General features: G+C 40.5%; 1 protein-coding gene across 1 annotated transcript in view; it reads right to left on the bottom strand.

Annotated features, from left to right (window-relative positions):
• ZNF177 (zinc finger protein 177) overlaps window positions 1-24,422 on the bottom strand; it is a 91,254-nt gene extending 66,832 nt beyond the window's left edge. The window contains exons 1-7 of the mRNA XM_010828508.1: window positions 24,008-24,422; window positions 18,090-18,173; window positions 7,520-7,605; window positions 6,532-6,658; window positions 6,018-6,110; window positions 5,461-5,648; window positions 3,486-4,589 (exon numbers count right to left, since the gene is read on the bottom strand). Of these exons, the coding sequence (XP_010826810.1) occupies window positions 3,486-4,589; window positions 5,461-5,648; window positions 6,018-6,110; window positions 6,532-6,658; window positions 7,520-7,605; window positions 18,090-18,173; window positions 24,008-24,083 (1,758 nt within the window). The 5' untranslated portion in view covers window positions 24,084-24,422. The remainder of the gene's footprint in view (window positions 1-3,485; window positions 4,590-5,460; window positions 5,649-6,017; window positions 6,111-6,531; window positions 6,659-7,519; window positions 7,606-18,089; window positions 18,174-24,007) is intronic.
• Between the last annotated feature and the right edge of the window lie 224 nt (window positions 24,423-24,646).

Raw genomic sequence — 24,646 nt, forward strand, 5'->3', positions numbered from 1 at the left:
TTTGTCTCCCAAAAGGGATGTTGTGGAGATGTCTCTTGGTGTTGCAAGGAACATCACAAATAATATGGTGATGAAGAAAGGTTAAGTTGTTTCTGGTTGTCTTTAAAACTGGTAGGGATAAAATGTTACCCTGGGGGTTTCCAGGTGGTGCTAGTGGTAAAAAACCTGCCTGCCAATGCAGGAGACTTAAAGAGATGTGGACTCAATCCCTGGATCAGGAAGATCTCCTGGAGGAGGGCATGGCAACCCACCCCAGTATTCTTGCCTGGAGAATCCCTTGGACAGAGGAACCTGGCAGGCTACAGGCCACAGGCCACAGGGTCACAAAGGGTTGGACACCACTGAAGTAACTTACCATGCATGCAGTAGGTCAATAGCTTACATTTATATCAAGTGAGGGAATTCCCTGGTAGCTCAGACAGTAAAGCGTCTGCTTACAATGTGGGAGACCCAGGTTCGATCCCTGGGTTGGGAATAAATACTTATTAACAGGAAAAGAACAGACACTATTTAAGAATGAAAGGATAATTTATCAGAAACATATAAAATGACTACATTTGTGTGCTTCCAGTTCTATGGCCTCAAAATAAAATAATTTAAAAAACAACCTAATATCCACAGTCATACTGGGACACTAAAATACCTCTCTCAATAAAGGGGTAATCAGGAGATAAAGTTTGTAATGATACAGGTTTTAAAAACACAAGATTTATTCATCAGATATACTGAAAATCTATTCAGTTCAGTTCAGTCACTCAGTTGTGTTCAACTCTTTGTGACCCCATGGACTCCAGCAGGCCAGGCTTCCCTGTCCATCACCAAGTCTCGGAGCTTTCTCAAACTCATGTCCATGGGGTTGGTGATGCCATCCAACCTTCTCATCCTCTGTCATACCCTTCTACTCCTGCCTTCAATCTTTCCAGCATCAGGGTCTTTTCTAAGAAGCCAGTTCTTCACATCAGGTGGCCAAAGTATTGGAGCTTCAGCTTCAACATCAGTCCTTCCAATGAATATTCAGGACTGATTTCCTTGAGGACTGACTGGTTGGATCTCCTTGCAGTACAAGGGACTCTTAAGAGTCTTCTCCAACACCACAGTTCAAAAGCATCATCAATTCTTTGGTGCTCAGCTTTCTTTATAGTCCAACTCTCATATCCATACATGACTATGGGAAAAACCATAGCTTGACAACATGGACCTTTGTTGGCTAAGTAATGTCTCTGCTTGTTAATATGTTGTCTAGGTTGGTCATAGCTTTTCTTCCAAGGAGTAAGCGTCTTTTTAAATTTCATGGCTGCAGCCACCATCTACAGTGATTTTGGAGCCCAAGAAAATAGTCTCTTATTGTTTCCTCATTTTTTGCCATGAAGTGATGGGACCGGATGCCATGATCTTAGTTTTCTGAATGGTGGGTTTTAAGCCTACTTTTTCACTTTCCTTTTTCATCAAGAGGCTCTTTAGTTCTTCTTCACTTTCTGCCGTAAGGGTGGTGTCATCTGCACATCTGAGGTTATTGATATTTCTCCTGGCAATCTTGATTCCAGCTTGTATTTCATCCAGCCCAGCATTTCCCATGATGTATTCTGCATATAAATTAAATAAGCAGGGTGACAATATACAGCCCTGACATACTCCTTTCCTGATTTGGAACCAGTCTGTTGTTTCATGTCTAGTTCTAACTGTTGCTTCTTGACCTGCACACAGATTTCTCAAGAGGCAGGTAAGGTGGTCTGCTATTCCCATCTCTTTAGGAATTTTCCAGTCTGTTGTGATCCACACAGGCAAAGGCACTGGCATAGTCAATAAAGCAAAAGTAGATGTTTTTCTGGAACTCTCTTGCTTTGATGGTGCAATGGATGCTGGCAATTTGATCTCTGGTTCCTCTGCCTTTTCTAAATCCAGCTTGAACACCTGGAAGTTCGCAGTTCACATACTGTTGAAGCCTGGCTTGGAGAATTTTGAACATTACTCAAAAAAAAGTCAGACACGACTAAGCGACTGAACTGAACTGAATTAAACTTGTTAGCATGTGAGATGAATGCAATTGTGTGATAGTTTTGAACATTCTTTGGCATCGCCTTTCTTTGGGACTGGAATGAAAACTGACCTATACTCAACAATTACAGAATACACATTGTTTTCAACTATACTTGAAGGATTAAAAAATTTTTTTAATTGGAGAACTGCTTTACAATGTTGTTGGTTTCTGCCATAAAACAACATGAATCACCCATAAGAATACATATGCTCCCTCTCCTTTGAAGGATTCTTAAAGCTTGACCATATATGAGATGCATCAGTTAAGACTGAAATCCACTGCAATAGATTCTTCCCACACGAGTGATTTAAACCAGTTAGGAGTTTATTTTTCTCATGTTACATGAAATTCAGAAACAAGCAACTCATAGTTGCTTATATACAGCCAAAAAATACCTTACATGTCTATTATATAATCAGTAGTCTATGATTGTCATCTTATTGGTCTATTCTCTAAGGAAAAAGAGATTAACCTGAGGGCAGATGGTAAAGTGAAAATGCCAGATGCCATGCTCCCATTTCCATGGAATTCTTTAGAACCCACAAGCTGTGACCTCTTGCTTCTTTCTCACAGGCCAAGACTGTGAGGTCATGGGCACTCACAGCTGCAAGAAAAGCTGGGAGATGAGTCCTCAGAAATTGTCTACACTGCTAATCTGAACACAACTGTAGTTTTGTTACTTGAAGGAAGGGAGAAATGGATATTGGGACAGCAACTTCTTGTATCTCACACATTAGGCCACATAGCAAGTCTCTAATAATTTTCTGTTTGTATGTTATTGATCTATGTCATGAAGATCAGGCATTCTGTGGACAGTGCAATTCAATTAGGAATCTATAACTAAAAGATAGCTAAAATATGCCCAGCCTGCACATTAAAATACATATTTATAAATAACCTATAGTTCAGTCCAGGATATCTTGATGAGAAATGCACAATACTTAGTACTTACTTATAATAAAAACATTACATACCTAAATTTAGTGAGGGATTTCCCTTGTGGTCCTGTGGCTAAGACTCCACACTCCTGATGCAGAGAGCCTACCTAGGTTCAATTCCTGGTCAGGGAACTAGATTCTGTACATTGTGACTAAAGATCTTGTATGCCACAATAAAGACTGAGGATCCTACATGCTGCAATTAAGACTTGTTGTAGCCAAATAAATACATAAATAAATAAATACTAAAAAAAAAATCTTTGTGATGTACATCAAGGGGAATTTAGAGTGCTATATAATCTTTAATACTCATCAGCTAATGAGTTGTCACACTTTAAACACTCACTGATAAATACAATCACAGAACCGTAACATTTACGTTTGCCCCAGTATAATGTAACTGAAGAGTTGTGCCTTCTAAATTGGTCATAATATGGTTTCTCTCCAGAGTGTGTTCAAAAATGACTGAGGGGGGAAGGGGCCCTTAAGGCTAGCTTGTAGTCATTTCATTCACAGAGCTTCTGCCCAGTATGTATTCGCTTGTGCATGATAAGGTTAGTGCTAGTGCTGAATGCTTTTCCACACTGGATACATTTATAAGGCTTCTCCCCTGTATGAGTTCTCATATGCACTCTTAGGCAAGAGGAATTCCTAAAGGCCTTCCCACATTCTTTACATGCATAGGTTTTCTCTCCAGTGTGAGCTCTCTTGTGCACAATGAGATAAGAGCCTGTGCTGAAGGATTTTCCACAGTGATTACACTCATAAGGTTTCTCTCCAGTGTGAGATCGGGTATGTTTCTTAAGGGATGACTGATCAATAAAGGCTTTCCCACAGTCACTGCATTCATAGGGTTTCTCGCCAGTATGGGTTCTCATATGTTTCTGAAGGGATGAAGGAACAGTGAAAGCCTTGCCACATTCCTTACAGTCGTAGGGTTTCTCTCCAGTGTGAGTTCTTTTATGAACGTTAAGGTGAGAGCTCTGGCTGAAGGATTTTCCGCAGTGATTACACTCATAAGGTTTCTCTCCAGTGTGTGATCTTACGTGTTTCTTAAGGGAAGATTGAAAAACAAAGGCTTTCCCACAGTCCCTACATTCATAAGCTTTCTCTCCAGTATGAGGTCTCAAACATATCTGAAGGGACAAGGGGCCAGTGAAAACTTTCCCATGTCCATTACATTTTGAGCTTTCTTTCACAGTACACATTTTTTTGTGGACACTATGGAAAGATCTTTTCCCACAGTCACTGTGTTCATGGAGTTTCTCTTCAGTAGGTATTTGTTTATGTACTGAGAAGGAAGAGTGTAATTTGGATATAAGATGTTGATTACATTCAGACTTTTCTCCTGTGAGAGTTCTGAAGTGTTTCCTAAGGGGTGACTCTTGATTAAAAGTTTTTCCACAATCACTGCATTCAAGAATTTTCTCTCCAATGTGAGTACACAAATGATTCCTAAGAGTTGAGGGATGGCCAAAGTCTCTCCCATATTCTTTATATTTGTAGCATTTCTCGCCCTTGCAATATCTTGTACGAATAAGGTGATAATTCTTTCTGAAGAATTTTCTACAGTGATCAAATTCCAATGGTTTCTCACCAGGGAGGGTTGGTGCCTACAGAAAAAGGAGTAAGTGATGACTAAAGGCCTTCTTGGGGCTTCCCTGGTGGCTCAAACAATAAAGAATCTGCCTGCAATGCAGGAGACCTGGGTTTGATTCCTGGGTTGGGAAGATCCCGTGGAGAAGAGCATGGCAACCCACTCCAGTATTCTTGCCTGGAGAATCCCATGGACAGAGGAGCCTGGCAGGCTACAGTCCATAGGGTCTGCACAGAGTCTGACATGCCTTAAGTGACTTAACATGCACAAAGGCTTTCTCACTTTTATTACACAGGAACTCATTTCCATGTGGATCCTGCCATATATAGGAAGTATATTATTATGACTAACATTTTTGCCATTTTCAGGATGTGTGTATATTTTTTGCCTTATTCTTTCAAGTTGAAATAGCTGAATACTCTTCCCAAGGCCCCATGGAATTTATTCCATCAAAGGGCATCCTAATTATAGAGTTTTTCTAATCATGGGTGAAGAATGAATGATTTATTAAATACTTAATAGTGGAATGACATTTAAGTAAATGTTTGTTGCTGTTGTTTAGTCGCTATGTTGTGTTTCTTTTGTGACCTCATGGATTGTAGCTCACCAGGCTCCTCTGTCCATGGGATTTCCTTGGTAAGAATACTGGAGTGAGTAGCCATTTCCTTTTCCAGGGGATCTTTCCAACTCAGGGATTGAACCTGCATCTCCTGCCTTGGCAGGCAGATTCTTTACCATTGCACTACCGGGGAAGCTCAAGTAAATGTTTACTTTTTGATATTCTCTGCAAGGCTGCAAGTGTTGAGGTAGGTTTGGAGATTTCTCCAATTTTATAGGATTAATAAAGGATTTCCTGATGCAGCTTTCTGATGAATGATTCTACTTGCCTCAAGTGTCTCCTCTTGCTTGGGTGCTGCTGCTGTTTTAATTTCTTGAAATTCACAGAGATCTCCCAGTCTTAAAAAACAGGAATCATTTCTAGTGAATCTCACCATTTTTATGCCATTGGCAGTTTTTTCTCCAGGGACATTCTGCATGAGAATTACATCTTTTGATTTAAGTTGAGTAGCCCCATCTGAAAGTGAATGGGGAAATTTTTTATAATTATTGGGAGAAAAAGTAGGGGTGAAAGAAAAAAGGAGGCAGGCATGCTATTGATTTGTTTTCAATTAATAACCCTAAATATAGGAGGAAAATGTGAGAGAGAAGATGTAACCAGTGATCAGAGAAATTAATTTAGGAACTTGGCTTTCTCTGGGAAAAGATGCCAATGATAGGAACAAGCAACGGAAATGAGAGGTATTTTACATAGAATTCTGGAGGCTTGGGACATAAAGCTCATGTAATGGTCTCAGCCTTCTTAGCTCACAATGACTGACAACTGTACCACCACTCACAGGCTGTGGCTATTCCATACAATGACCCCTTCCTGCCCGGGGCTCACCTGTACAAGCACTTTGGAGAATTCCTCTCCCCTCTGGCCTCAGTTCTTCCTGCGCCACCTCAGTGATTGGACTGTGTTTGCAGAGATGATACCCTGCTCATGGGAAAAGACATATGATGTGGGGAGACTGTGAAGGAGACAAGGAGTCTTTCCACAAAACTGATTCCAATACTTTGGTTTTCAAGGATTCTAAAGATAGGCAAGAGCAGCAAAAGAATCAGATTACATAGCCTTTTCACAGAGCACCATAAGACAAACACCCACACACCTTTTCCCACATGATCTGACTCTTGAATTCTAAGCCCAAGATCTGTAAATTACCTAAATTTTTTAAGAACTGAGAAAATACAATCAGTGAATTTTCTTGGGAAGTGATAAGACTTCCCCACAAGGGCAGGAACAGTCCATTCTGTGTTTACCGTGTATAGCTGTTCTTTTCAGTTCCTGGGAGAGACAAGTGATGAACTAGTACATGCATAAACAAGTGAATATGAAGGAATGAGGCCAACTTTACCCACTGAGGCCAGGTTCCTAAAGTTCTCCAACATCACATCTCTGTACAGGATTTTCTGAGTGGGGGCCAGCAGGGCCCACTCCTCCTGTGAGAAGTCCACTGACACTTCCTCGAAGGTCACCAACTCCTAAAACACCATGTATACATTCAGGTTCAGCCAAGAACTATCTCTAACTTTGAACCAGAAAGATGATGGGTGAGGCTGAGAGGAATTGGGGAGAAGACCCAATGTGCAGTAAGCTCAGACATTCTTCAGAGGCCTCTTATCATTTCACCCAAGTTCTTGGAATCTTCCACTTCTGTTCTCACTCACTGGACCATCTCTTTCAGGATCATGGTTTTTAGAAGCTTTTCTAACACAGCTGAGCTGATATTGCCACAACTAGGTTGCAAGGAGTCTTCTAATCTTATTCAAGATCTAGTACAGATTTAGCATATTATAGAATGAGAAAATACTTGGAAAATGAATGTTTTTCCTAGTGAAAAAAAGTCTTTGTTTTCCTTCATGGCAGCCAGCAGAATATGGAACTAACACTCACCCTCAGGGATTATCTGAAACACAAAACAATGTTGAAGCTTTTCCTTAAACATTCTCTCTCTCCCATTCTAAGAAGCCCAAAGAACTGAGGGAGCCTGAGGCTCCAGTACTTCGGCCACCTCATGCGAAGAGTTGACTCATTGGAAAAGACTCTGATGTTGGGAGGGATTGGGGGCAGGAGGAGAAGGGGACAACAGAGGATGAGATGGCTGGATGGCATCACTGACTTGATGGACATGAGTCTGAGTGAACTCTGGGAGTTGGTGATGGAGGGAAGCCTGGCGTGCTGTGATTCATGGGCTCGCAAAGAGTTGGACACGACTGAGTGACTGAACTGAACTGAACTGAACTGAGGCTAGTCTGGTTGGGCTGTGAAGCTCTGGGTCACGGATAAGAGATGTAGCCTTTGGGAACAGTGATTTTTTTTGGATAGAGTAACTTCCCACATACCTGTGACCAGGTTGTCAGCAATCCTGCAGCCATTCTTTCTTTTGTGTGTCTCCCTTCTGGCTTGGCAGGGTTCTGACCATGAAGACCTAGAAACGAAGAAATAAGCCATGAGATTCTGGGCCTGACAGATATTCAACACTTAGAGGCCTTGTAAGAGTTCTTATACTAGTTTCAGAGTAGCCACACGCACCTAAATGCACATATATATATATATATACACACACATAATACAGTAAAGAATTTATCTCCTTATCCAAGAACAATTAGGAATTGGGAATACAGTATGTTCTTATTTTTTAAACTTGTCCCTAGACTGAGCCACCAAAATTGCCTAGAGTCACTAACAATTCAGGAGCAATGAGTCCTCTAGTATTAAAATTCCTCTGTATAAGAAATCAGGACTCCTTTGGGAACTATGTTCAGTGTGGAACAAGAAATGTTCAGCATAAGCCTGGAACAGCTTATACCAGAAAGGAAGGAATCTACCACACAGGAGAAAACTTAAAAAGGTTCCCACTGGCTTATGATGGAACAATTTAATAAACAGTAATTACAATAAGTTGAAATACACCAAATATAAAACAAAGCCATGAGTCCATAATGTTACTAAAAAATGGTCAATGGTCACTACCAGAGGTGACCAGGATATAATTTTGTTATTCTGAAAATTCGTAAAAAAAAAAAAAAAAAATCAAGCCTGTATCATCCTGTCCCCTCCTTTATGAACAACATTTTATTATTACTAAATAGTTATGATACAGGAAAGTTCTTTCCAGAATAATCATACAAACTTTATTCTAAGTTCCATTTATTATGAAGAAAATGCTAAAATCAGAAAGTCATCATTCTGAAACCACTAGTAAATTAATGCACTTAGGCAATGACAATCAATGGTTACTAAAATATTACGTGAAAAGTGAATGGGAATATTTATTTTCAACTTCTAGCTTTGAAAAAATTTCAAACTCAAAAGTTGTAAAAATTAGTGTACAAGTGATGAGCTTCCCTATACTCTTTACTAATTGTTAAAGTTTTGTCACATTTGCTTTCCTTCTCCTCTCTGTAGGGGTGTGTGTGTGTTTCATCAAGAATATTGAGAGGAAACTACTTGAGAGGAAATTGCAGGTGTCAGACCCTTTTTTCCTATATACTTCAGAGTGTCATAGGAACTGGGGACTTTCCCTAACAAAATCAAAACCAGGATTTAATATTTATTATCTAACATATAATTCATATGCAGAATTTTACCTACTAGTCCAGTAATATCCTTTACAGCAGCCACTTTAAAATTTCCTATCCAGGATTATGCCCTCAGACTATGTTTCTTTCATCTTCTTTAATCTGGACCAGTCCCTTGGCCTTTCTTCATCTTTTCAGGTTTGAAAAGTCCCAGGTCAAATGTTTTACAGATTACATCTCAGTTTTAGTTTGTCTGTTTTCTCATGGTTAGAGTCACAATGTTTATTTTTGGATGATGTATTTTATAACTGATGCTTGTCCTCAGTGAATCACTTAAGGAGGCATTGGGAACAGTGTGTCTGATTACTGATGTTAATTTCAATCACTTGGTTAAGGTGGTATGCAGCAGGTTTCCCCATTAAGTGACCCCCCGCCCTTTTTTTTTTGTAACTAAGAAGAAACCTGAAGGGGATAATTTTAAGACTAAATAGATGTGCTGGGCAACTTTATAAAGGAAGATCAGGCTGATAAATCTTAACATCTTAAGAGACACCTGGACACCATGAGTTCTGATATGATGCAATAAGAGACAATACCAATTATAAAATATTTTTTAATAAAAAAAATCCTAACAAATCCTTTCATCTAATTAGCAGTTTATAGAAGAAGGGTAAGAGGAGGGGACAGAGGACACGCTTAATGATATATAGGGGACATAATCAGAAATATCCAGTTTGGAGGAGAAAGAGGAAAGGAAAACTCTTCCTGATTAAGAGACTTAAGAGGTGTAACAATTCACTGCAATGTGTGGCCCTTACAGCTTAAAAAAAAAATAATGTTATTTATTTTAGGCTGTGCTGGGTCTGCGTTGTTGTGTGGGCTTTTCTCTAGTTGCAGTGAGTGGGGGCTACTCTCTAGTTGTGGTACACAGGCTTCAGTAGCTGTGGAACATGGGTTCAGTAGTTGTGGTGCTTTGGCTTAGTTGCTCTGCAGCATGTGGGACCTGCCCAGACCAGGGATTGAACTCGTGTCTCCTGCACGGGTGGGTGGATTCTTTACTACTGAGCCACCACTTCAGTTCAGTTCAGTTGCTCAGTCATGTCCGACTCCTTGCTACCCCATGAATCACAGTACGCCAGGCCTCCCTGTCCATCACCAACTCCCGGAGTTTACCCAAACTCATGTCCATCGAGTCGGTGATGCCATCCAGCCATCTCATCCTCTGTCGTCCCCTTCTCCTCCTGCCCCCAATCCCTCCCAGCATCAGGGTCTTTACCAACGAGTCAGAGTCAACTCTTCGCATGAGGTGGCCAAAGTACTGGAGTTTCAGCTTTAGCATCATTCCTTCCAAAGAACACCCAGGACTGATCTCCTTTAGAATGGACTGGTTGGATCTCCTTGCAGTCCAAGGAACTCTCAAGAGTCTTCTCCAACACCACAGTTCAAAAGCATCCATTCTTTGGCACTCAGCTTTCTTTATAGTCCAACTCTCACATCCATACATGACCACTGGAAAAACCATAGCCTTGACTAGGCGGACCTTTGTTGGCAAAGTAATGTCTCTGCTTTTTAATATGCTATCTAAGTTGGTATTTATTTAACTTATATGCAGAGTACATCATAAGAAATGCTGGGCTGGAAGAAGCACAAGCTGGAATCAAGATTGCTGGGAGAAATATCAATAACCTCAGATATGCAGATGATACCACCCTTAACGGCAGAAAGTGAAGAGGAACTAAAAAACTAAAAAGCCACTTGATGAAAGTGAAAGAGGAGAGTGAAAAAGTTGGCTTAAAGCTCAACATTCAGAAAACGAAGATCATGGCATCTGGTTCCATCACTTAATGGGAAATAGATGGGGCAACAGTAGAAACAGTGTCAGACTTTATTATTTGGGGCTCCAAAATCACTGCAGATGGTGATTTGCAGCCATGAAATCAAAAGACGCTTACTCCTTGGAAGGAAAGTTATGACCAACTGAGCCACCAGGGAAGCGCCCAATTCTTTTTTTTATAGATTAGAGAAATATGGTAAAATTTTTGAACGTTAAGGCTTTGTAACGGCATTTACAAAGTTCCTGGTTTCAGCTGGCACATCAAAGATATATTCCTTTTAAGTTACATGATTTTAGGTTCTCAATTAACAAAGGTCAACAGACATGGAGAAAGTCTAGAAAATGCTCAACATTGACAAATTAGTTCGAAAACTAGAGAATTTGCCTTCAAAAATAGCTATTTCTACCAAAGTGAGAAAAAAAGGTATTGTTGTTGGATTAAACTACAATTTTAAATATCAACGTCCCTTGGAAAATATCACTATAGCTTGAAAAATCACATTGACTTACAACTCACACTTTTGATCCTTGGAATGACATTTTTTAATTCCAAAATGCAGTGTGCTTTTTTTCCCCCAAAGTGATTTATTATAAAAAAGCTTGCTCCCTCTCAATGCTGAGTTAGTTCAGCAATGCAGCTCCATCCTTTTAAGCATTCTAGTCAAGTGTTAGTCACTCAGTCGTGTCTAACTCTTTGCGGCCCCATGGACTGTAGCCCACCAGGCTCCTCTGTCCGTGGAATTCTCCAAACAAGAATACTGGAGTGGGCTCCAATTCCCTTCTCCATGAAGTATGCTTCTGAGTCAGTAGTTTTATACTGGATGCCCTTTAAAGCAATCTTCCTGAATGTTAAAATGATCTATGATTTTTTCATTAAACTTATGAGCAAATTTGCTAATATGTTTATCAAGAGCAATGTTTCCCTTTCTTTTTTTAAAAAATATTTATTATTTATTTCCTGCACCAGGTCTTTGTTGGGCACGTGAGATCTAGGTCTCTGACCAGGGATTGAACCTGGATCCCCTGCATTGGAAACTGGGAGTCTTAGCCATGGGACTATCAGGGAAGTCCCTCCCTTTCCTTTTTAAAAGTAATTTTTAAGTTTATTTTTATTGAGGTAATAATGATTTACAAAACTATGTAAGCTTCATGTGTACAAAACCAAATGTCTTTTCTAACACTCCTTTATTAAGACATCCCACAGTTCACTATAGTGTGCATTCTGCCTTGCTGCAATAAGTAATAAATCCAACTTGCTTAATTCTGTGTGTTCCTGGTAACCTTTGGCTAAAGACCACTGATAATATCAAGAAAAACTATTAACTTGGGGGTGTGTCGTAATGGTGTTGTGATAATGCTAAAAACTTCTGTTAAAAGTTTGTTTAAAAATTTTTAATTGAAGTATATTGATATATATGTCATGTTAGTTTCAGGTGTACACCAAAGTGATTTATTTATATCCATCGTATACATATATGTATGTGTATGTGTGTGTATATATATATACACACACACACACACGTTTATACATATATATACATATACATATATGGGCTTCCTTTGTGGCTCCATGGTAAAGAATCCACCTGCCAGTGCAGGAGATGAAGGTTCTATCTCTAGGCTGGGAAGATCCCCTGGAGAAGAGATGGCAGCCCACTCCAGTATTCTGGCCTGGAAAATTCCATGAACAGAGGAGCCTGGCAGGCTATTGTCCATAGGGTCACAAAGAGTTGGACATGACTGAGCAACTGAACACAGCACAATAGATCAAAGTAGAAAATAGTATGATCATCTCAATAACACACTAAAAAAGTCTGAAAATACTCAACATTGCCTAATGATTTAAAAATATTTTCAGCCAACTCCATAAAAAAAAAAACAAACCCTCAACTTTTAAAATGGGCAAAATATGTTTATCTAAAGAAAAATACAATGGCCATTTAGCATATGAAAATATGCTTATTATTAACTACCAGGGACATGCAAATTAAAACCACAAGATACTACTTGACACTCATTTTGATAATTATTCTCAAAAAGACTAACAACTGGTGAGGATGTGGAGAAATCAGAACTTTTATTTGCTGATGGGAAAGAATAATGGTACAGCCCCTTTAGAAATATTTGCAGTTTATCAAAAGGTTACATATACGATTATCATAAGAATCAGCATTCCACTCCTAGGTATAAACCCAAGAGAAATGAAAATAAGTCCACACAAAAACTTTAGCAGGAGAGCTCACAGCAGCATTACTTATAATAGCCAAAATGTGGAAAATAACCCAAATGCCCATTAAATTGTGAGTGGATACATGTGATGTATCCATACAAAAGAATTACTTGGCCACTAACAGGAATTAAGTACTGATACTTCCTACAATGTGGATGAACCTTGAAAATATTATACTAAGTGAAAGAAACCATTCACAAAAGACAAAATATTATATGATTACATGTATACGAAATGTCCAGAATGGACAAGTCTATAAAGACAAGAAACAGGCCAGTGCTAACATGGGCCTGGTGGGTAGTGAGGCATGGGGAGTGAGTGCTAATGAGTATGGGATTTCTTTCTGGGATGACGAAAATCTTCTAAAATTAGATTGTGGTGAGGGTGGCACATCTCTGGGAATACACTAAAATACACTGGATTATACACTTTAGTTACATGTGATTATATCTCAATAAAGCTATTACAATTAAAAGATGCTCCTTGGAAGGAAAGCTATGACAAACCTTGATAGCCTATTAAAAAGCAGAGACATTACTTTGCTGACAAAGGTCTATATAGTCAAAGCAATGGTTTTTCCAGTAGTCATGCAGGGATGTGAGAGTTGGACCATAAAGAAGGCTGAGCACTGAAGAATTGATGCTTTCGAACTGTGGTGCTGGAGAAGACTCTTGAGAGTTCCCTGGACTAGGGAGATCAAACCAGTCAATCCTAATGGATATCAACCCTGAACATTCACTGGAAGGACTGATGCTAAAGCTGAAGCTCCAATAGTTTGGCTACCTGATGGGAAGAGCTGACTCGCTGGAAAAGACTGTGATGTTGGTAAAGACTGAAGGCAAAAGGAGAAGAGGGCAGCAGAGGATGAAATGGTTAGATAGCATCACTGACTCAGTGGACATGAATCTGAGCAAACTCTGGGAGATAATGGAGGACAGAGAAGCCTGGAGAGCTACAGTCCATGGGGTCACAAAGAGTCAGGCATGACTTGGCAAGTGAACAATAACAACAATGAAAACTATTACAAAAAATAATGTTAGTAAAAAAAAGAAGCATAAAGGGAAATGTCTTTAAACCTGAAAACATGCCAAAAATATACAGCAAGTGTTTCAATTTACTAGATAAAAGCCGAAGGCCTTTGAGACACAGAAAAAGAGTGGCTCCTTCTACTAAGCATGTTACAGACAGCACAGTAAACTGGGGAGAGTGGACAAGGATAGGGAGACATGATAGGTTAGAAGATAATAAAGGAAGAATATCATCCTGCCATTCCTGGATGATATGACAGTGTGTAAACAACCAAAAGCATCTACAGGTAAGATTAATTGAAAACTAAGAGGTATGCAGCTTGCTGGATACAGAATATAGCTCTGAGGGCTCAAAACAGAACAAGGGGGCAGTTTGCAGTATACAGGAACAGCACCTATGACCCAACAACTCAAGTTCTAAAAATCGACCTTAAAATTTAAAATCCTAAGTCCATAAAAATGAAGAAACATGGACAAACCCATTCAGATGGGAACAACTCAATCGTCCACCAACAGGATGATTCCACACAACAGAGCTGTAAAAGAGGTTAAAAAAAAAAAAAAAAAGGCAGATCTCTGTGAACTAATGAGTACTTCAAGACACGTCATTAACGGAAGAAAATGAGATACAAGAATGGACATCTTCTTACGGAAATGCAGTCTGATTTGAGAGAGGCTTTTTAAAGAAAGGGTGGACAGGAGACGGAGAAAAGACCCCGAGCACGTGCCCTGTCCGCATCTCTTCCTGTGTACAGACCGATCAAGCAGTCTTTCTGGAGGCGGGAAAAGCGTGGCCCCAACAGGCGGGGATGGAGTCGGTCGCTGCTGGGAGTAAAAGCGGTGGGTCTTGCAGCCCTATGCGCGCAGCTAGGGCTGGGAGTCGCCCGAGAAGCTTGGCAATAGGCGCTGCGGTTCCGAACTGCTTGCGCCTTCTATCATATCCATGATCCTTCCCCGTTCTCCAACCGCCACTCCAGACTCTCAGTCAGAACCTGGGCTTGGGTCTGGCCGGATCGGATGCCAACGGATAAGGTAAGCTGAGGAAGGGGGCTCTAGAGACCACGCCGTTCCCAGAGGCGCACTTCTGCTTCCGGTTTCGACCTTAATTCCGACGAGTGGGCGGGGCTAGGATGCGGCAAAGCAGAGAGTGGCTAAGGCCCAGTGAGGCTGCTGGACCACAAGCTGAGGACAAGCCCAGTAAAGTTTGGGGGCTTGCCAGGTGTCTCGTGGTAAAGAATCCACCTGGTAATGCAGGAGACGGCAGGTTTCATCCCTGGATCGGGAAGATCCCCCGGAGTAGGAAATGGCAACCTACTCCAGTATTCTTGCCTGGAAAATGCCATGGGCAGAGCAGCCTCGCGGCCTTAAGTCCATGGGGTCTCAGAAGTTGGACAGCCCGAGAACCCACGCAGGACATCTTATTTTAAGCAAAAGAGGCTTATCAAGTAAAGTAACTTACTCTTGATGTCACATTAAAATATAAAATGATCCCCAGGTACATGAGCCCAAGTCTTTTGACTCCATTTGCTCTCCCCAAGGGAAAACGTAGAGGCCCCAAGATTTTGAAAAGAAGACTCAGCAGTCAAGAGGAGTCCAAACTTCACTTCCTCAGCCATTATGGATTCTCTTGTGTAGTCACTGCCTCTCCCTTCTTCCTAACCAAAATAAGCCCCCAGAAGTCAGAGACCTTTCTGTCCCAATTCCGATTTCAACAATGATTATCCTGGTATTAAAAACAAATAACCAGAGAGTCTAGATCAGACTTTAAGCTACCTGCTGAGACAGACAGACAGATAGACAGAGACAGAGACAGACAGGCCACTACAAAGCTGAGAATAGCCAAAATCTGATACTAATAATGACAAACACTGGTGAAGATGTAGAACAGGAAAGCTCATTCAGTGCTGGTAGAAATACAAAACTGTACAGCCACTTTGGGATACAATTTGGTGATCGCTTACAAAACTAAACATAATCCTACCAAGTAATACAGTAGTCACACTCTTTGATATTTACCCAAGTAAGCTGAAAACGTATGTCCACACAAAAACCAGCACATGCATGCTCTGGATTGGGGACTTGGGTGGGGGTGGGGGTTGTTTCTTTGCACATGAATGTTTATAGCAATTTTATTTATAACTGCCAAAACTTGGAAGCAGTCAAGATGTCCTTCAGAAGGTGAACAGATAAGAAAACAACATATTACCAGAGCTAAAGTGAATGAACTATCAGGCCATGAAAAGACCTTAAATGCATATATATTAAGTGAAAGAAGCCATTCTGGAAAGATTAAATACTGTATGATTCCAACTATAAGACACTTTGGAAAAGACAAAATTGGAGATCAGTGATTGCCAGGGATTAGTGAGAGTGATTGGTAGAATATATAAGCAGGGCACAGAGAATTTTTCGGGCAGTGAAAATACCCTGTATGATACTATAATGAATATATCGTTACAGTTGACACTGGAACAACAAGGGTTGATCTGAACAGGTCCACTTACATGTAGATTTTTTTTTTTTTCAATGAGTACATACTAGAGTACTACACAGTTCATGGATGGTTGTATTCACAGGTGCAGAACCCAGAAGGCTGACTGATGAGTTGTACTGGGGTTTTTGACTTTGAAGAGGGTCAGGGTCCTTAGACCTCATGTGTTCAGCATTCAACTGCAGTTCTCAAATGAGATTCATTCAAATGAGAAATTCACATCTGGTTCAATAGTTTTATGCCAGCTTCATCATTCCTGGCCTCAGGTTCTGCTTGGCACCTGGAAGCCATCTATGTGGGTACCCTCAGGACTTACTGTTATATCAAATTAGTGCCCCCCACCCCTGTCCTAAATATTTTTATCCATCAGAAGTAGGAGCAGTGTTTGGTGGTCCTGAAGTGGAAGAACCTTGAGGTCAGGGCCAAAGGTTGTTAATGATTATAGCAGGGAGCAGAGCAAAGTTTGGTGAGAAAAGACATGCCACTTGTCTGAATTTCTGGGCTGTCTGACCCCCTCTGGAACTTCCTTCTACCTCCTCTCTCCCAAATTAAAACAATGGAGTAAACCTCTTCAGTGGATTCTCCTTTCTAGGCTGTATCCCAATGAATAAGCAGCCTGCCCTCTGTGTTTCTGTTGGGTGCAGCCTTGTCATTTCCTCTAGGAACAAGAGGCTCTGGGTTTCTAGTGAGGTGCATGAGTATGGATGGCCAGGGCAGAGTTACTGGCAAAGCGTGTGTGTGCTTATATTTACAGTAGAGCTCAGGAAGGCCCTCTCACTCTTTCTTCTGGTGATATATGATGTGGACCATCTTTTCACATGCTTATTTGCTATTTGTATGTCTTCTTTGCTGCTGTGTCTATTAAGGTCTCAGTCCATTTTTAACCAGCTATTTGTTTTCTTATTGTTAAGTCTTAAGAGTCTTTTATCAGTTGTCTTTTGCAAATATTTTCTCTAAATCTGTGCTTGCCTTCTCACTCTCTGGACAATGCCTTCAGCAGAGCAGAAATTTTTAGTTTTAACAATGTCAGTTTATCAATTATTTCTTTTATGGATCATATCTTCCATGTTATATTTAAAAAAGTATTGCCATACCCCAAGGGCTTCTAAGTTTTCTCCTATGTTATCTTCAAGGAGTTTTACAGTTTTGTATTTAATACCTAGGGCTGCAATGCATTTTGAATTAACTTATGTTGAGAGTGTTAAGGCCAGTGTCTAGATTTATTCTTTTGCATGTGGATGTCTGGCTGTTCCAGCATCATCTGTTGAAAAGAATTATATTTCTATATTTCATTTCCTTCGCTCCTTTGTCAAAGATCAGCTGACCATATTTATGCTTAACATCAGTAGTCTTTAAAAATAAAGTCTTTAAAAATAAGAGTATATACAAGAAACACATTGGTATGATTGAAGTTTTTTGTTTTTTTCTTTCATTTTCACTGCAATGCATGGTTCCAGGCCTCACTGCTTTCAAGCAAAATGAAGTGATCATTCTGCAACAAAGCTCTGTTGTATTCTTTACTTTCATAAGGATTCTTATAGAGTTGAGCTGATAGTTGACCAAAATGAAATAAAACTTCATCAGAATGACATATATGGGAATACTTAGCCAAGTGAATTCTATGTAAAAAAATATATTGTGAGGGGTATTTCAAGTGTCTGCCAAATTCACAATGCTCAGAGACTGAAAAACAGGTGAATGACACAAGCCTTAAATATCTGTCATGGTTATCGTGCTGCTTTTCTATTTTATGGAACTGTTAATCTTCCACTAGTGGAAGGGAAGGAACTATACCTTATGAATCTTACCATGTCTACCACGCTGGACTTTTTTCCCATTCAAAATATCCCACTGAGGTGCTGACCTTCTGGTATTGAGACAAATCTCCCAATCTGAAATAAGATTACAAAAAATTATGTTATTGGAAAATAAATGGAAGGAAGGTGTTAAAAATGAAGGCCAATGTGTGTTTACTTTCAAACACTGACTTAAAATATATTTTAGAACAGAAAGAAAGAATAAATTAAGTTTGGCTGGATTAGGAGTTTGGCGTGATAAGGTGCTGTGGTCAAACTGGTAGGTGATTTACTAAGAAATGATTCTAGTGTTGAAACTGACTATGAACGGAAAGCACCATGGAGGAAAACAAAGGTGAAAGGAAATGGATAAAGAGCTTAAGGCAAATGCAAAATTTAAATTAAAAAATGGGACAGATTCTACCATCAGGCCAAAAGAAAGTTTCCAAAAGTGAGGGAAAAGTTAAAGAGAAGAAAAGTTGGACTTCCCTGGTGGTAGAGTAGATACGAATCCACCTGCCAATGCAGGGGACGTGGGTTCGGTCCCTGGTCCGAGATCTCACTTGCTGTGGAGCAACTTAGCCCGTGTGCCACACTGCTGGGCCCGAAAGCCTAGCGCCTGTGCTCCACAACAAGAGAGGCTACCAAAATGAGAAGCCCGTGCACCACAGCAAGGAGTAGTCCTCAATTGTCACAACTAGAGAAAGCTGCGAACTGCAACGAAGACCCAGCACAGCCAAATACATAAATAATTAGCCTTTTCTCTTTCTTGGAAAACTTTCCATTTTCTTCAGCTTTCCTCTTAGTTCTACCTGAAAGATCAGACGAGGTCTGCATAGCTGGTGCCCTGCTCTGAGAGGAAGATGCCTGATATAATACTAACATGTAAGGGATGACAAATACTTCCATAAATATGGGGCCGAGAGTCTGCTCTTCAGGGATACCAAATACTCTCAGGTATAACTTGAGAAACAACAAAATGTTCATGTCAACTTTATCAAACCAGTAAACTTTAAAATAAAACTAAAACGCAATGATATTCACATTCTCTCTCATTTTTCACAAAACAGACTCCCAATCTTTTGCCTAAAACCCAATCTCAAGCTTATATACAGAATTTTGAAGTCCTAAGCCTTTTATCCTAGAAAAAATAAAGTCAGTACAATGGACAGATCTTCATTTTTCAAGAGGAAGCCATTGTACTGTAAAGTCTGTGACCTCAAAGGTCACTGGAACCTACACCATCACAAACATCCTGGCATCAGGTTGCCGTCTCTATCAGTGTGCACTTGAAAAAGAGGAAGGGAGACCCAAAGCCTAGACAGGTTTCATGTTCTCCCACCATCAACCCCAGGGCTTGATGGTCCTCAAGCCCCTTCTCCTCTCTACCTGGACATATTCATAGTGACCTCATCCAATTATGTAGCTTAAGAGCACCTCTCTCTCTAACGATGTATCTCACCACAACTAGATTGTGACCTCTTCTGGTCTTAATTTTCTCTTGTGATAGGATTAGCAATAGTTCTGAGCACATTACAGACAATAAATGCTGGAAATGCATCACTCCTCCAGTGACAGCACAAATTCTCAGAATCACATGTCAGCTCCCTGTCTATTATAGTAAAATGAGGGCACACAATCAGCATGGATGGTCAGACTGAATTAGTAACTACTGGGATGATGGTATCATTCTCTTATGTAAATGAAAGGCCCTAAGATCTGAGGAAATTTAACTTGGACTCAGTCCGTAAGCAGGTTCTGTTGGAATAAAAATCTCTGTTTCACTAGAAGGAAACACATCTGCCTGGAAGGAAGAAGCATGTGCTTTTATAAAAGAATAAATTTCCTACTCACTTGAAAATAATTTGTCAAGACATCCAGTCACAGTCCTTTCCCCTTCTGATGTCTCTTCATAAAGACAGAAAAAGTCCTAAGACAGCCTTAAGAAGAAACAAAAACTGAGAATTCAGGCTGCCCACAGTTCCCATACTCACAAGCCTGGAAACAACCCACACTAATTCTAAGTAAACACATGCACACTGCTGCCATAAAATGCCCTACAGTCCGCTTCACCTGAAATTAGAAATGGATTTTGGTAAAAAGGAAAAAATGTTTAATAATCTAATTTCATTTTACAGATAAAAGTCTAGACAGGTAAAATTGTTGGGGTTATTTTTTTGGCTAACAGTGATGTCTCATCAGTTAAGCAGAACTTCTCCCACAAAAATGGGCAGACTTACCCCTTTCTCCCCACGTCCCAGGATTTACACAAAAGGATATTGTTATATACTTAAGCACCCTCCTAGACAGCCCAGAAGCAGGACTGTGTAGACCCAGGCCACAAAGACATTATGTTCACAGGCCAGTAAAGTACTGTCTCTGAAAGGAGCATCAGCAAGTACTTGCCACAAGGGAAAAAATCAAAGGCTGGCATCTGTGAATCTGACAGTGAAATCTGCCTTATACATGTTATTCCCGAAGTCTCTTCAAGACAGTTGAATTCCTCTTGATTAAGCAGTAGTGGGAGTCTTGCCTCATGCCATCAATCTTTAAGCAGTAGGCATTACTGATTTGTCATCAAGCATCATTCATTAGCCATCCTTCTGTGGAAGACGGCAGTTATATATTATGTGAAAGTCATTAGAAACTGTAGATGGCATGAATATAAATAATTGCCATTTCCTGAGTACCCATTATGTACTGGAAACATTGAAAGCTCATATGATTATCAAGTTATTATTACTGTCATTCAATAGTTGAGGCAATTCATGTGCAAACAGCAGTAGTAATTGGTCCAAGATCACCACTTAGGAAGTGGTGAGCCAGAGCCTGAATCCAGGTTACTGTGTCTCAAAAGCCTGAACTCCTAAGATTATTGTTAATTCTCCAATATGACTGGAGAGTGATCATGAAATAGTGCGCAGGAAATGACTAACTTAGCAGGTCTGGGTTGCCCAAAATTTTTACTAGGAATATGAGTATGAACCTATGATGTAAGAAGATATATTTTAACTGGGTTTTTGAAGAATAATATGAGAGTATGTTCACAATATAATTTATATGGAAAGGAGGATATAAAATTATAAATTAAAAAAAAAAACTTATTTATTTATATTTTTGGCCACTTTGTGTGGCATGTAGGATCTGAGTTCCCCAACCAGGGATCGAACTTGTGCCCCCTGCAGTGGCAGCATGGAGTCTTAAGCACTGGACCACAAGAAAAGTCCGGAAAATATCTATTTTAGATATCCACTGAAAGGCCTAGACACAATTAAACCCCAGGAGCACTGAGTCCATGTATCATACAGACCTTGGTGTCTACAAGGAAACAGGCTTCTTGGAGAAATCATTGATTATGGTCTGTTAACAGTCAAATTTGGGGCTTCTCTGGTGCCTCAGCAGTAAAGAATCTGCCTGCAATGCAGGAGACCTGGGTTTGATCCCTGGGTTGGGAAGATACCCTGGAAGAGGGCATGGCAACCCACTCCAGTACTCTTGCCTGGAGAATTCCATGGACAGAGGAGCCTGGCAGGCTACAGTCCATAGGGTCACACAGAGTTGGATATGACTGAAGTGACTAAGCAGCAACAGTCAAATTCAAAGTGAATTGGGAATTTATGCTCAAAGATTTATAGGGATGTGTTGAAAGGACAAATGAATCAAATTAAAAGGCCTACTCTTGGCCAAGTTTGGGAGAGCCTGAGCATCAAATAACAGCAACTGTTTTTAATATGATAAATGAAAGAAAAATAGGGGAATATGTTGTGAAACCCTGAAAGGGGGAAAAAAAATAGAGAAGGGAGGGTAAGTGTGGGGAGAAAGCTCTTGTTCACAAAAGACTGACAGCAAGAGAATGGAAAAATTTGGAAAAAGAAAAAGAATTAGAAAAAACAACAACAACCAAAAGCACTTTTCAAGACCTCAATGTAAAAAATAGGTAGAAGTGAAGATCAACAAGTGATGCTAAAACCACTGGGTGAAAGGGCTGGGCAACAGATTATTCCCCTGTTGCCAAGTATCACCCTCAGATTGTTGTTGATGTTGTTTAGTTGCTGAGTCATGTCCAACTCTTTTGTGACCCCACAGATTAGCCCACCAGGCTCTTCTGTTCATGGGATTTCCCAGACAAGAATCCTGGAGTGGGTTGTCATTTCCTTCTCCAGGGGATCTTCCTGACAAAGGGATCAAACCAGCATTCCTGCACTGTGGACAGATTCTTTACCACCGAGCCACCTGGGAAGCTTATCACCTACAGATTATCACAAAGAAAAATGTGACCGTGCAAGACAGAGATGGGTACCTTAACTAAACACTTTGCACTCCTAATACACAGTGGACGACTTGCATTTATGTGCCTCCTGATGTGACATGACATGAAGTACACATGACCTAGGACATTTTCAAGTCTCTAAACCTGCAGTCTAATGCAGTAGTCATTGTCTTGCTCTATGTGGCTATCGTGAATATGAAATGTGGCTAGTGAGACTGAGGGCCTGAAATTGTCATTTTACTCACTTTTAATTAAATTTTAGAAATAAAACTGTTCAGTTACTAAAAAAAATCTTTCAGTATGTTTGGAGCAATCTGGGTTTCCCCAAATATTTTTTCAACAGTCAATTTTCTGAAAGCTAAATACAGATCAAGAATTTCTAATAAAAATTTAGCATCCATACTAAATGAGGTGAGCTTAGGTGTAAAATACATATCAGAGTCCAACAACTTGGTACAAAAGAAATGTACAATTTCTCACTAATAACTTTGTATTAGCTACATTGGTCATTAATTTCACCAATAGTTATATATTAATAACTGGGTAAATTAGGTTAGCTATGACATATTATTAAAAATAACTTCACATGTGTATTTTCTCCTAATTTCACTACTAAACATTTAAAAATCACATTACATTTGTTAGATACTACTGGCTGTATCAGGTGACTCAGTGGTAAAGAACCTGCCTGCAAAGGCAGGTGACCTGGGTTTGACCCCTGGGTCAAGAAGATCCCCTGGAGGAGGGAATGGCAACCCACTCCCACTTGCCTGGGAAGTCCTATGGACAGAGGAGCCTGGTGGTCTACAGTCCATGAGATACACAATTACATGAAATTATAGGAAAACATTACCATATGGGAATGCCAACATTTTTCAATATAAATCTCCTGGACTGCAGGAACCACAAATACTGGCCAATGTTTTAGGTAAAACAGATGTAAAACCTAAATGCAATGTGCAATTTGAATCCAGCTTATTTGAATCCCAGCTCCGTCCAAAACCCGACAACTATAAAATATACTTTTGGAAAACTGGAGAAATTTTGATTTTCTTGGATGGACAATGGAGTTTTGTTCTTAGTAGGAAACTGTCCTCATTCTTAGAAGTCAGTGTCTGCAATTTACCATTAAATGGTTCATCATTTTATATACATATAAAATGACAAACAAAATCTTAGTGAACTTAGATTCATGGATATTCCTTTTATTGACCACAAATTTTCTTAAGATAAAAATTTCAAGATGAGGGAATTTCTTGGTGGTCCAGTGGTTAGGACTCCGCACTGTCAATCCCGTGGGCCATGGTTCACCTCCTTCCTGGTGGGGGAACTAAGATCCCTCCAGCCGTGCAGCATGGGCGAAAAAAGAAAAAAAAAAAAAGAGAGAAATTCTAGATGAATACCTGGAAGAAAAATCTACCCGTCAAAACTCATCTTACATAAATTCAATTCCAACGGCGGCTACTAACGGCAAACAGCTTCGATCGACTTCCTTCCCAGAGGCTTCTATATTTTGAAGGTTTGGGGCTTTACGGGGCTCTCATATGGTAAATTTATTATTTATATGAATCCCTTCCCTCCTGCTCTTATTTAGATCAAACACACGTGCTCCCTAATAACCTACAAAGGTTTCTTCTGTTTCCAACGGAATATGACTTACCAAACTTCAGTAACCGACAACCACGGCCGGAGTAAAGCCACCGAGAGCTCACCGGGACACGGGGACAGGGGGCCATAGGCGCCGGAGTGTCGAGAAGGACGGAGATGCTATTTCTTTTCTTTGTGGAGTAAGGACCCAAAGGCTGCTCCGGTGGCTTGTGAAATCGGGAGCAAAGCGGATGGAGAGTAGGCCGGGCAGACCCGCCTCCTCCCGGAACTGCCGCCAGGCCGAGTGGGTCCTAGCTCTCGGAGGAGGGGCCGCCGCCCGGCAGCCCTCGAGGCTAGTGTCCTTTGACTTCAAGCCTCCTCTTGGGTCTGTTCCCCTCCTGCTTGACCACACAGAGACCGGACGATATGAAACGAAAATTTCACCTCACACCCGAGCCGGGGGACACCAGTAACAGAACTTCTTCACTGCGCACGCGCAAATGCAAACGCGCACGCGCACTTTCATTGTCCGCGTGCAGCCTAAGGGGTGGGGCCTCGGAGGTTGGGCGGGCCCTAGAGGCCACTGCTTCTAAAGTCTCGGAGCTTCGGGGAGTTATTCCCTTTTCCTTCCGCTGAGAGGCACTGAGGCACAGTTTCCGGACCCGCATGGTGGGGCTGTGGCCCAAGATTGGCTAGGTGGTTTGCTTTCCTC

The sequence above is a fragment of the Bison bison genome, unplaced genomic scaffold (assembly GCF_000754665.1).
Source record: "Bison bison bison isolate TAMUID 2011002044 unplaced genomic scaffold, Bison_UMD1.0 scf7180017864492, whole genome shotgun sequence".
In the NCBI taxonomy this organism is placed as follows: Eukaryota; Metazoa; Chordata; class Mammalia; order Artiodactyla; family Bovidae; genus Bison; species Bison bison.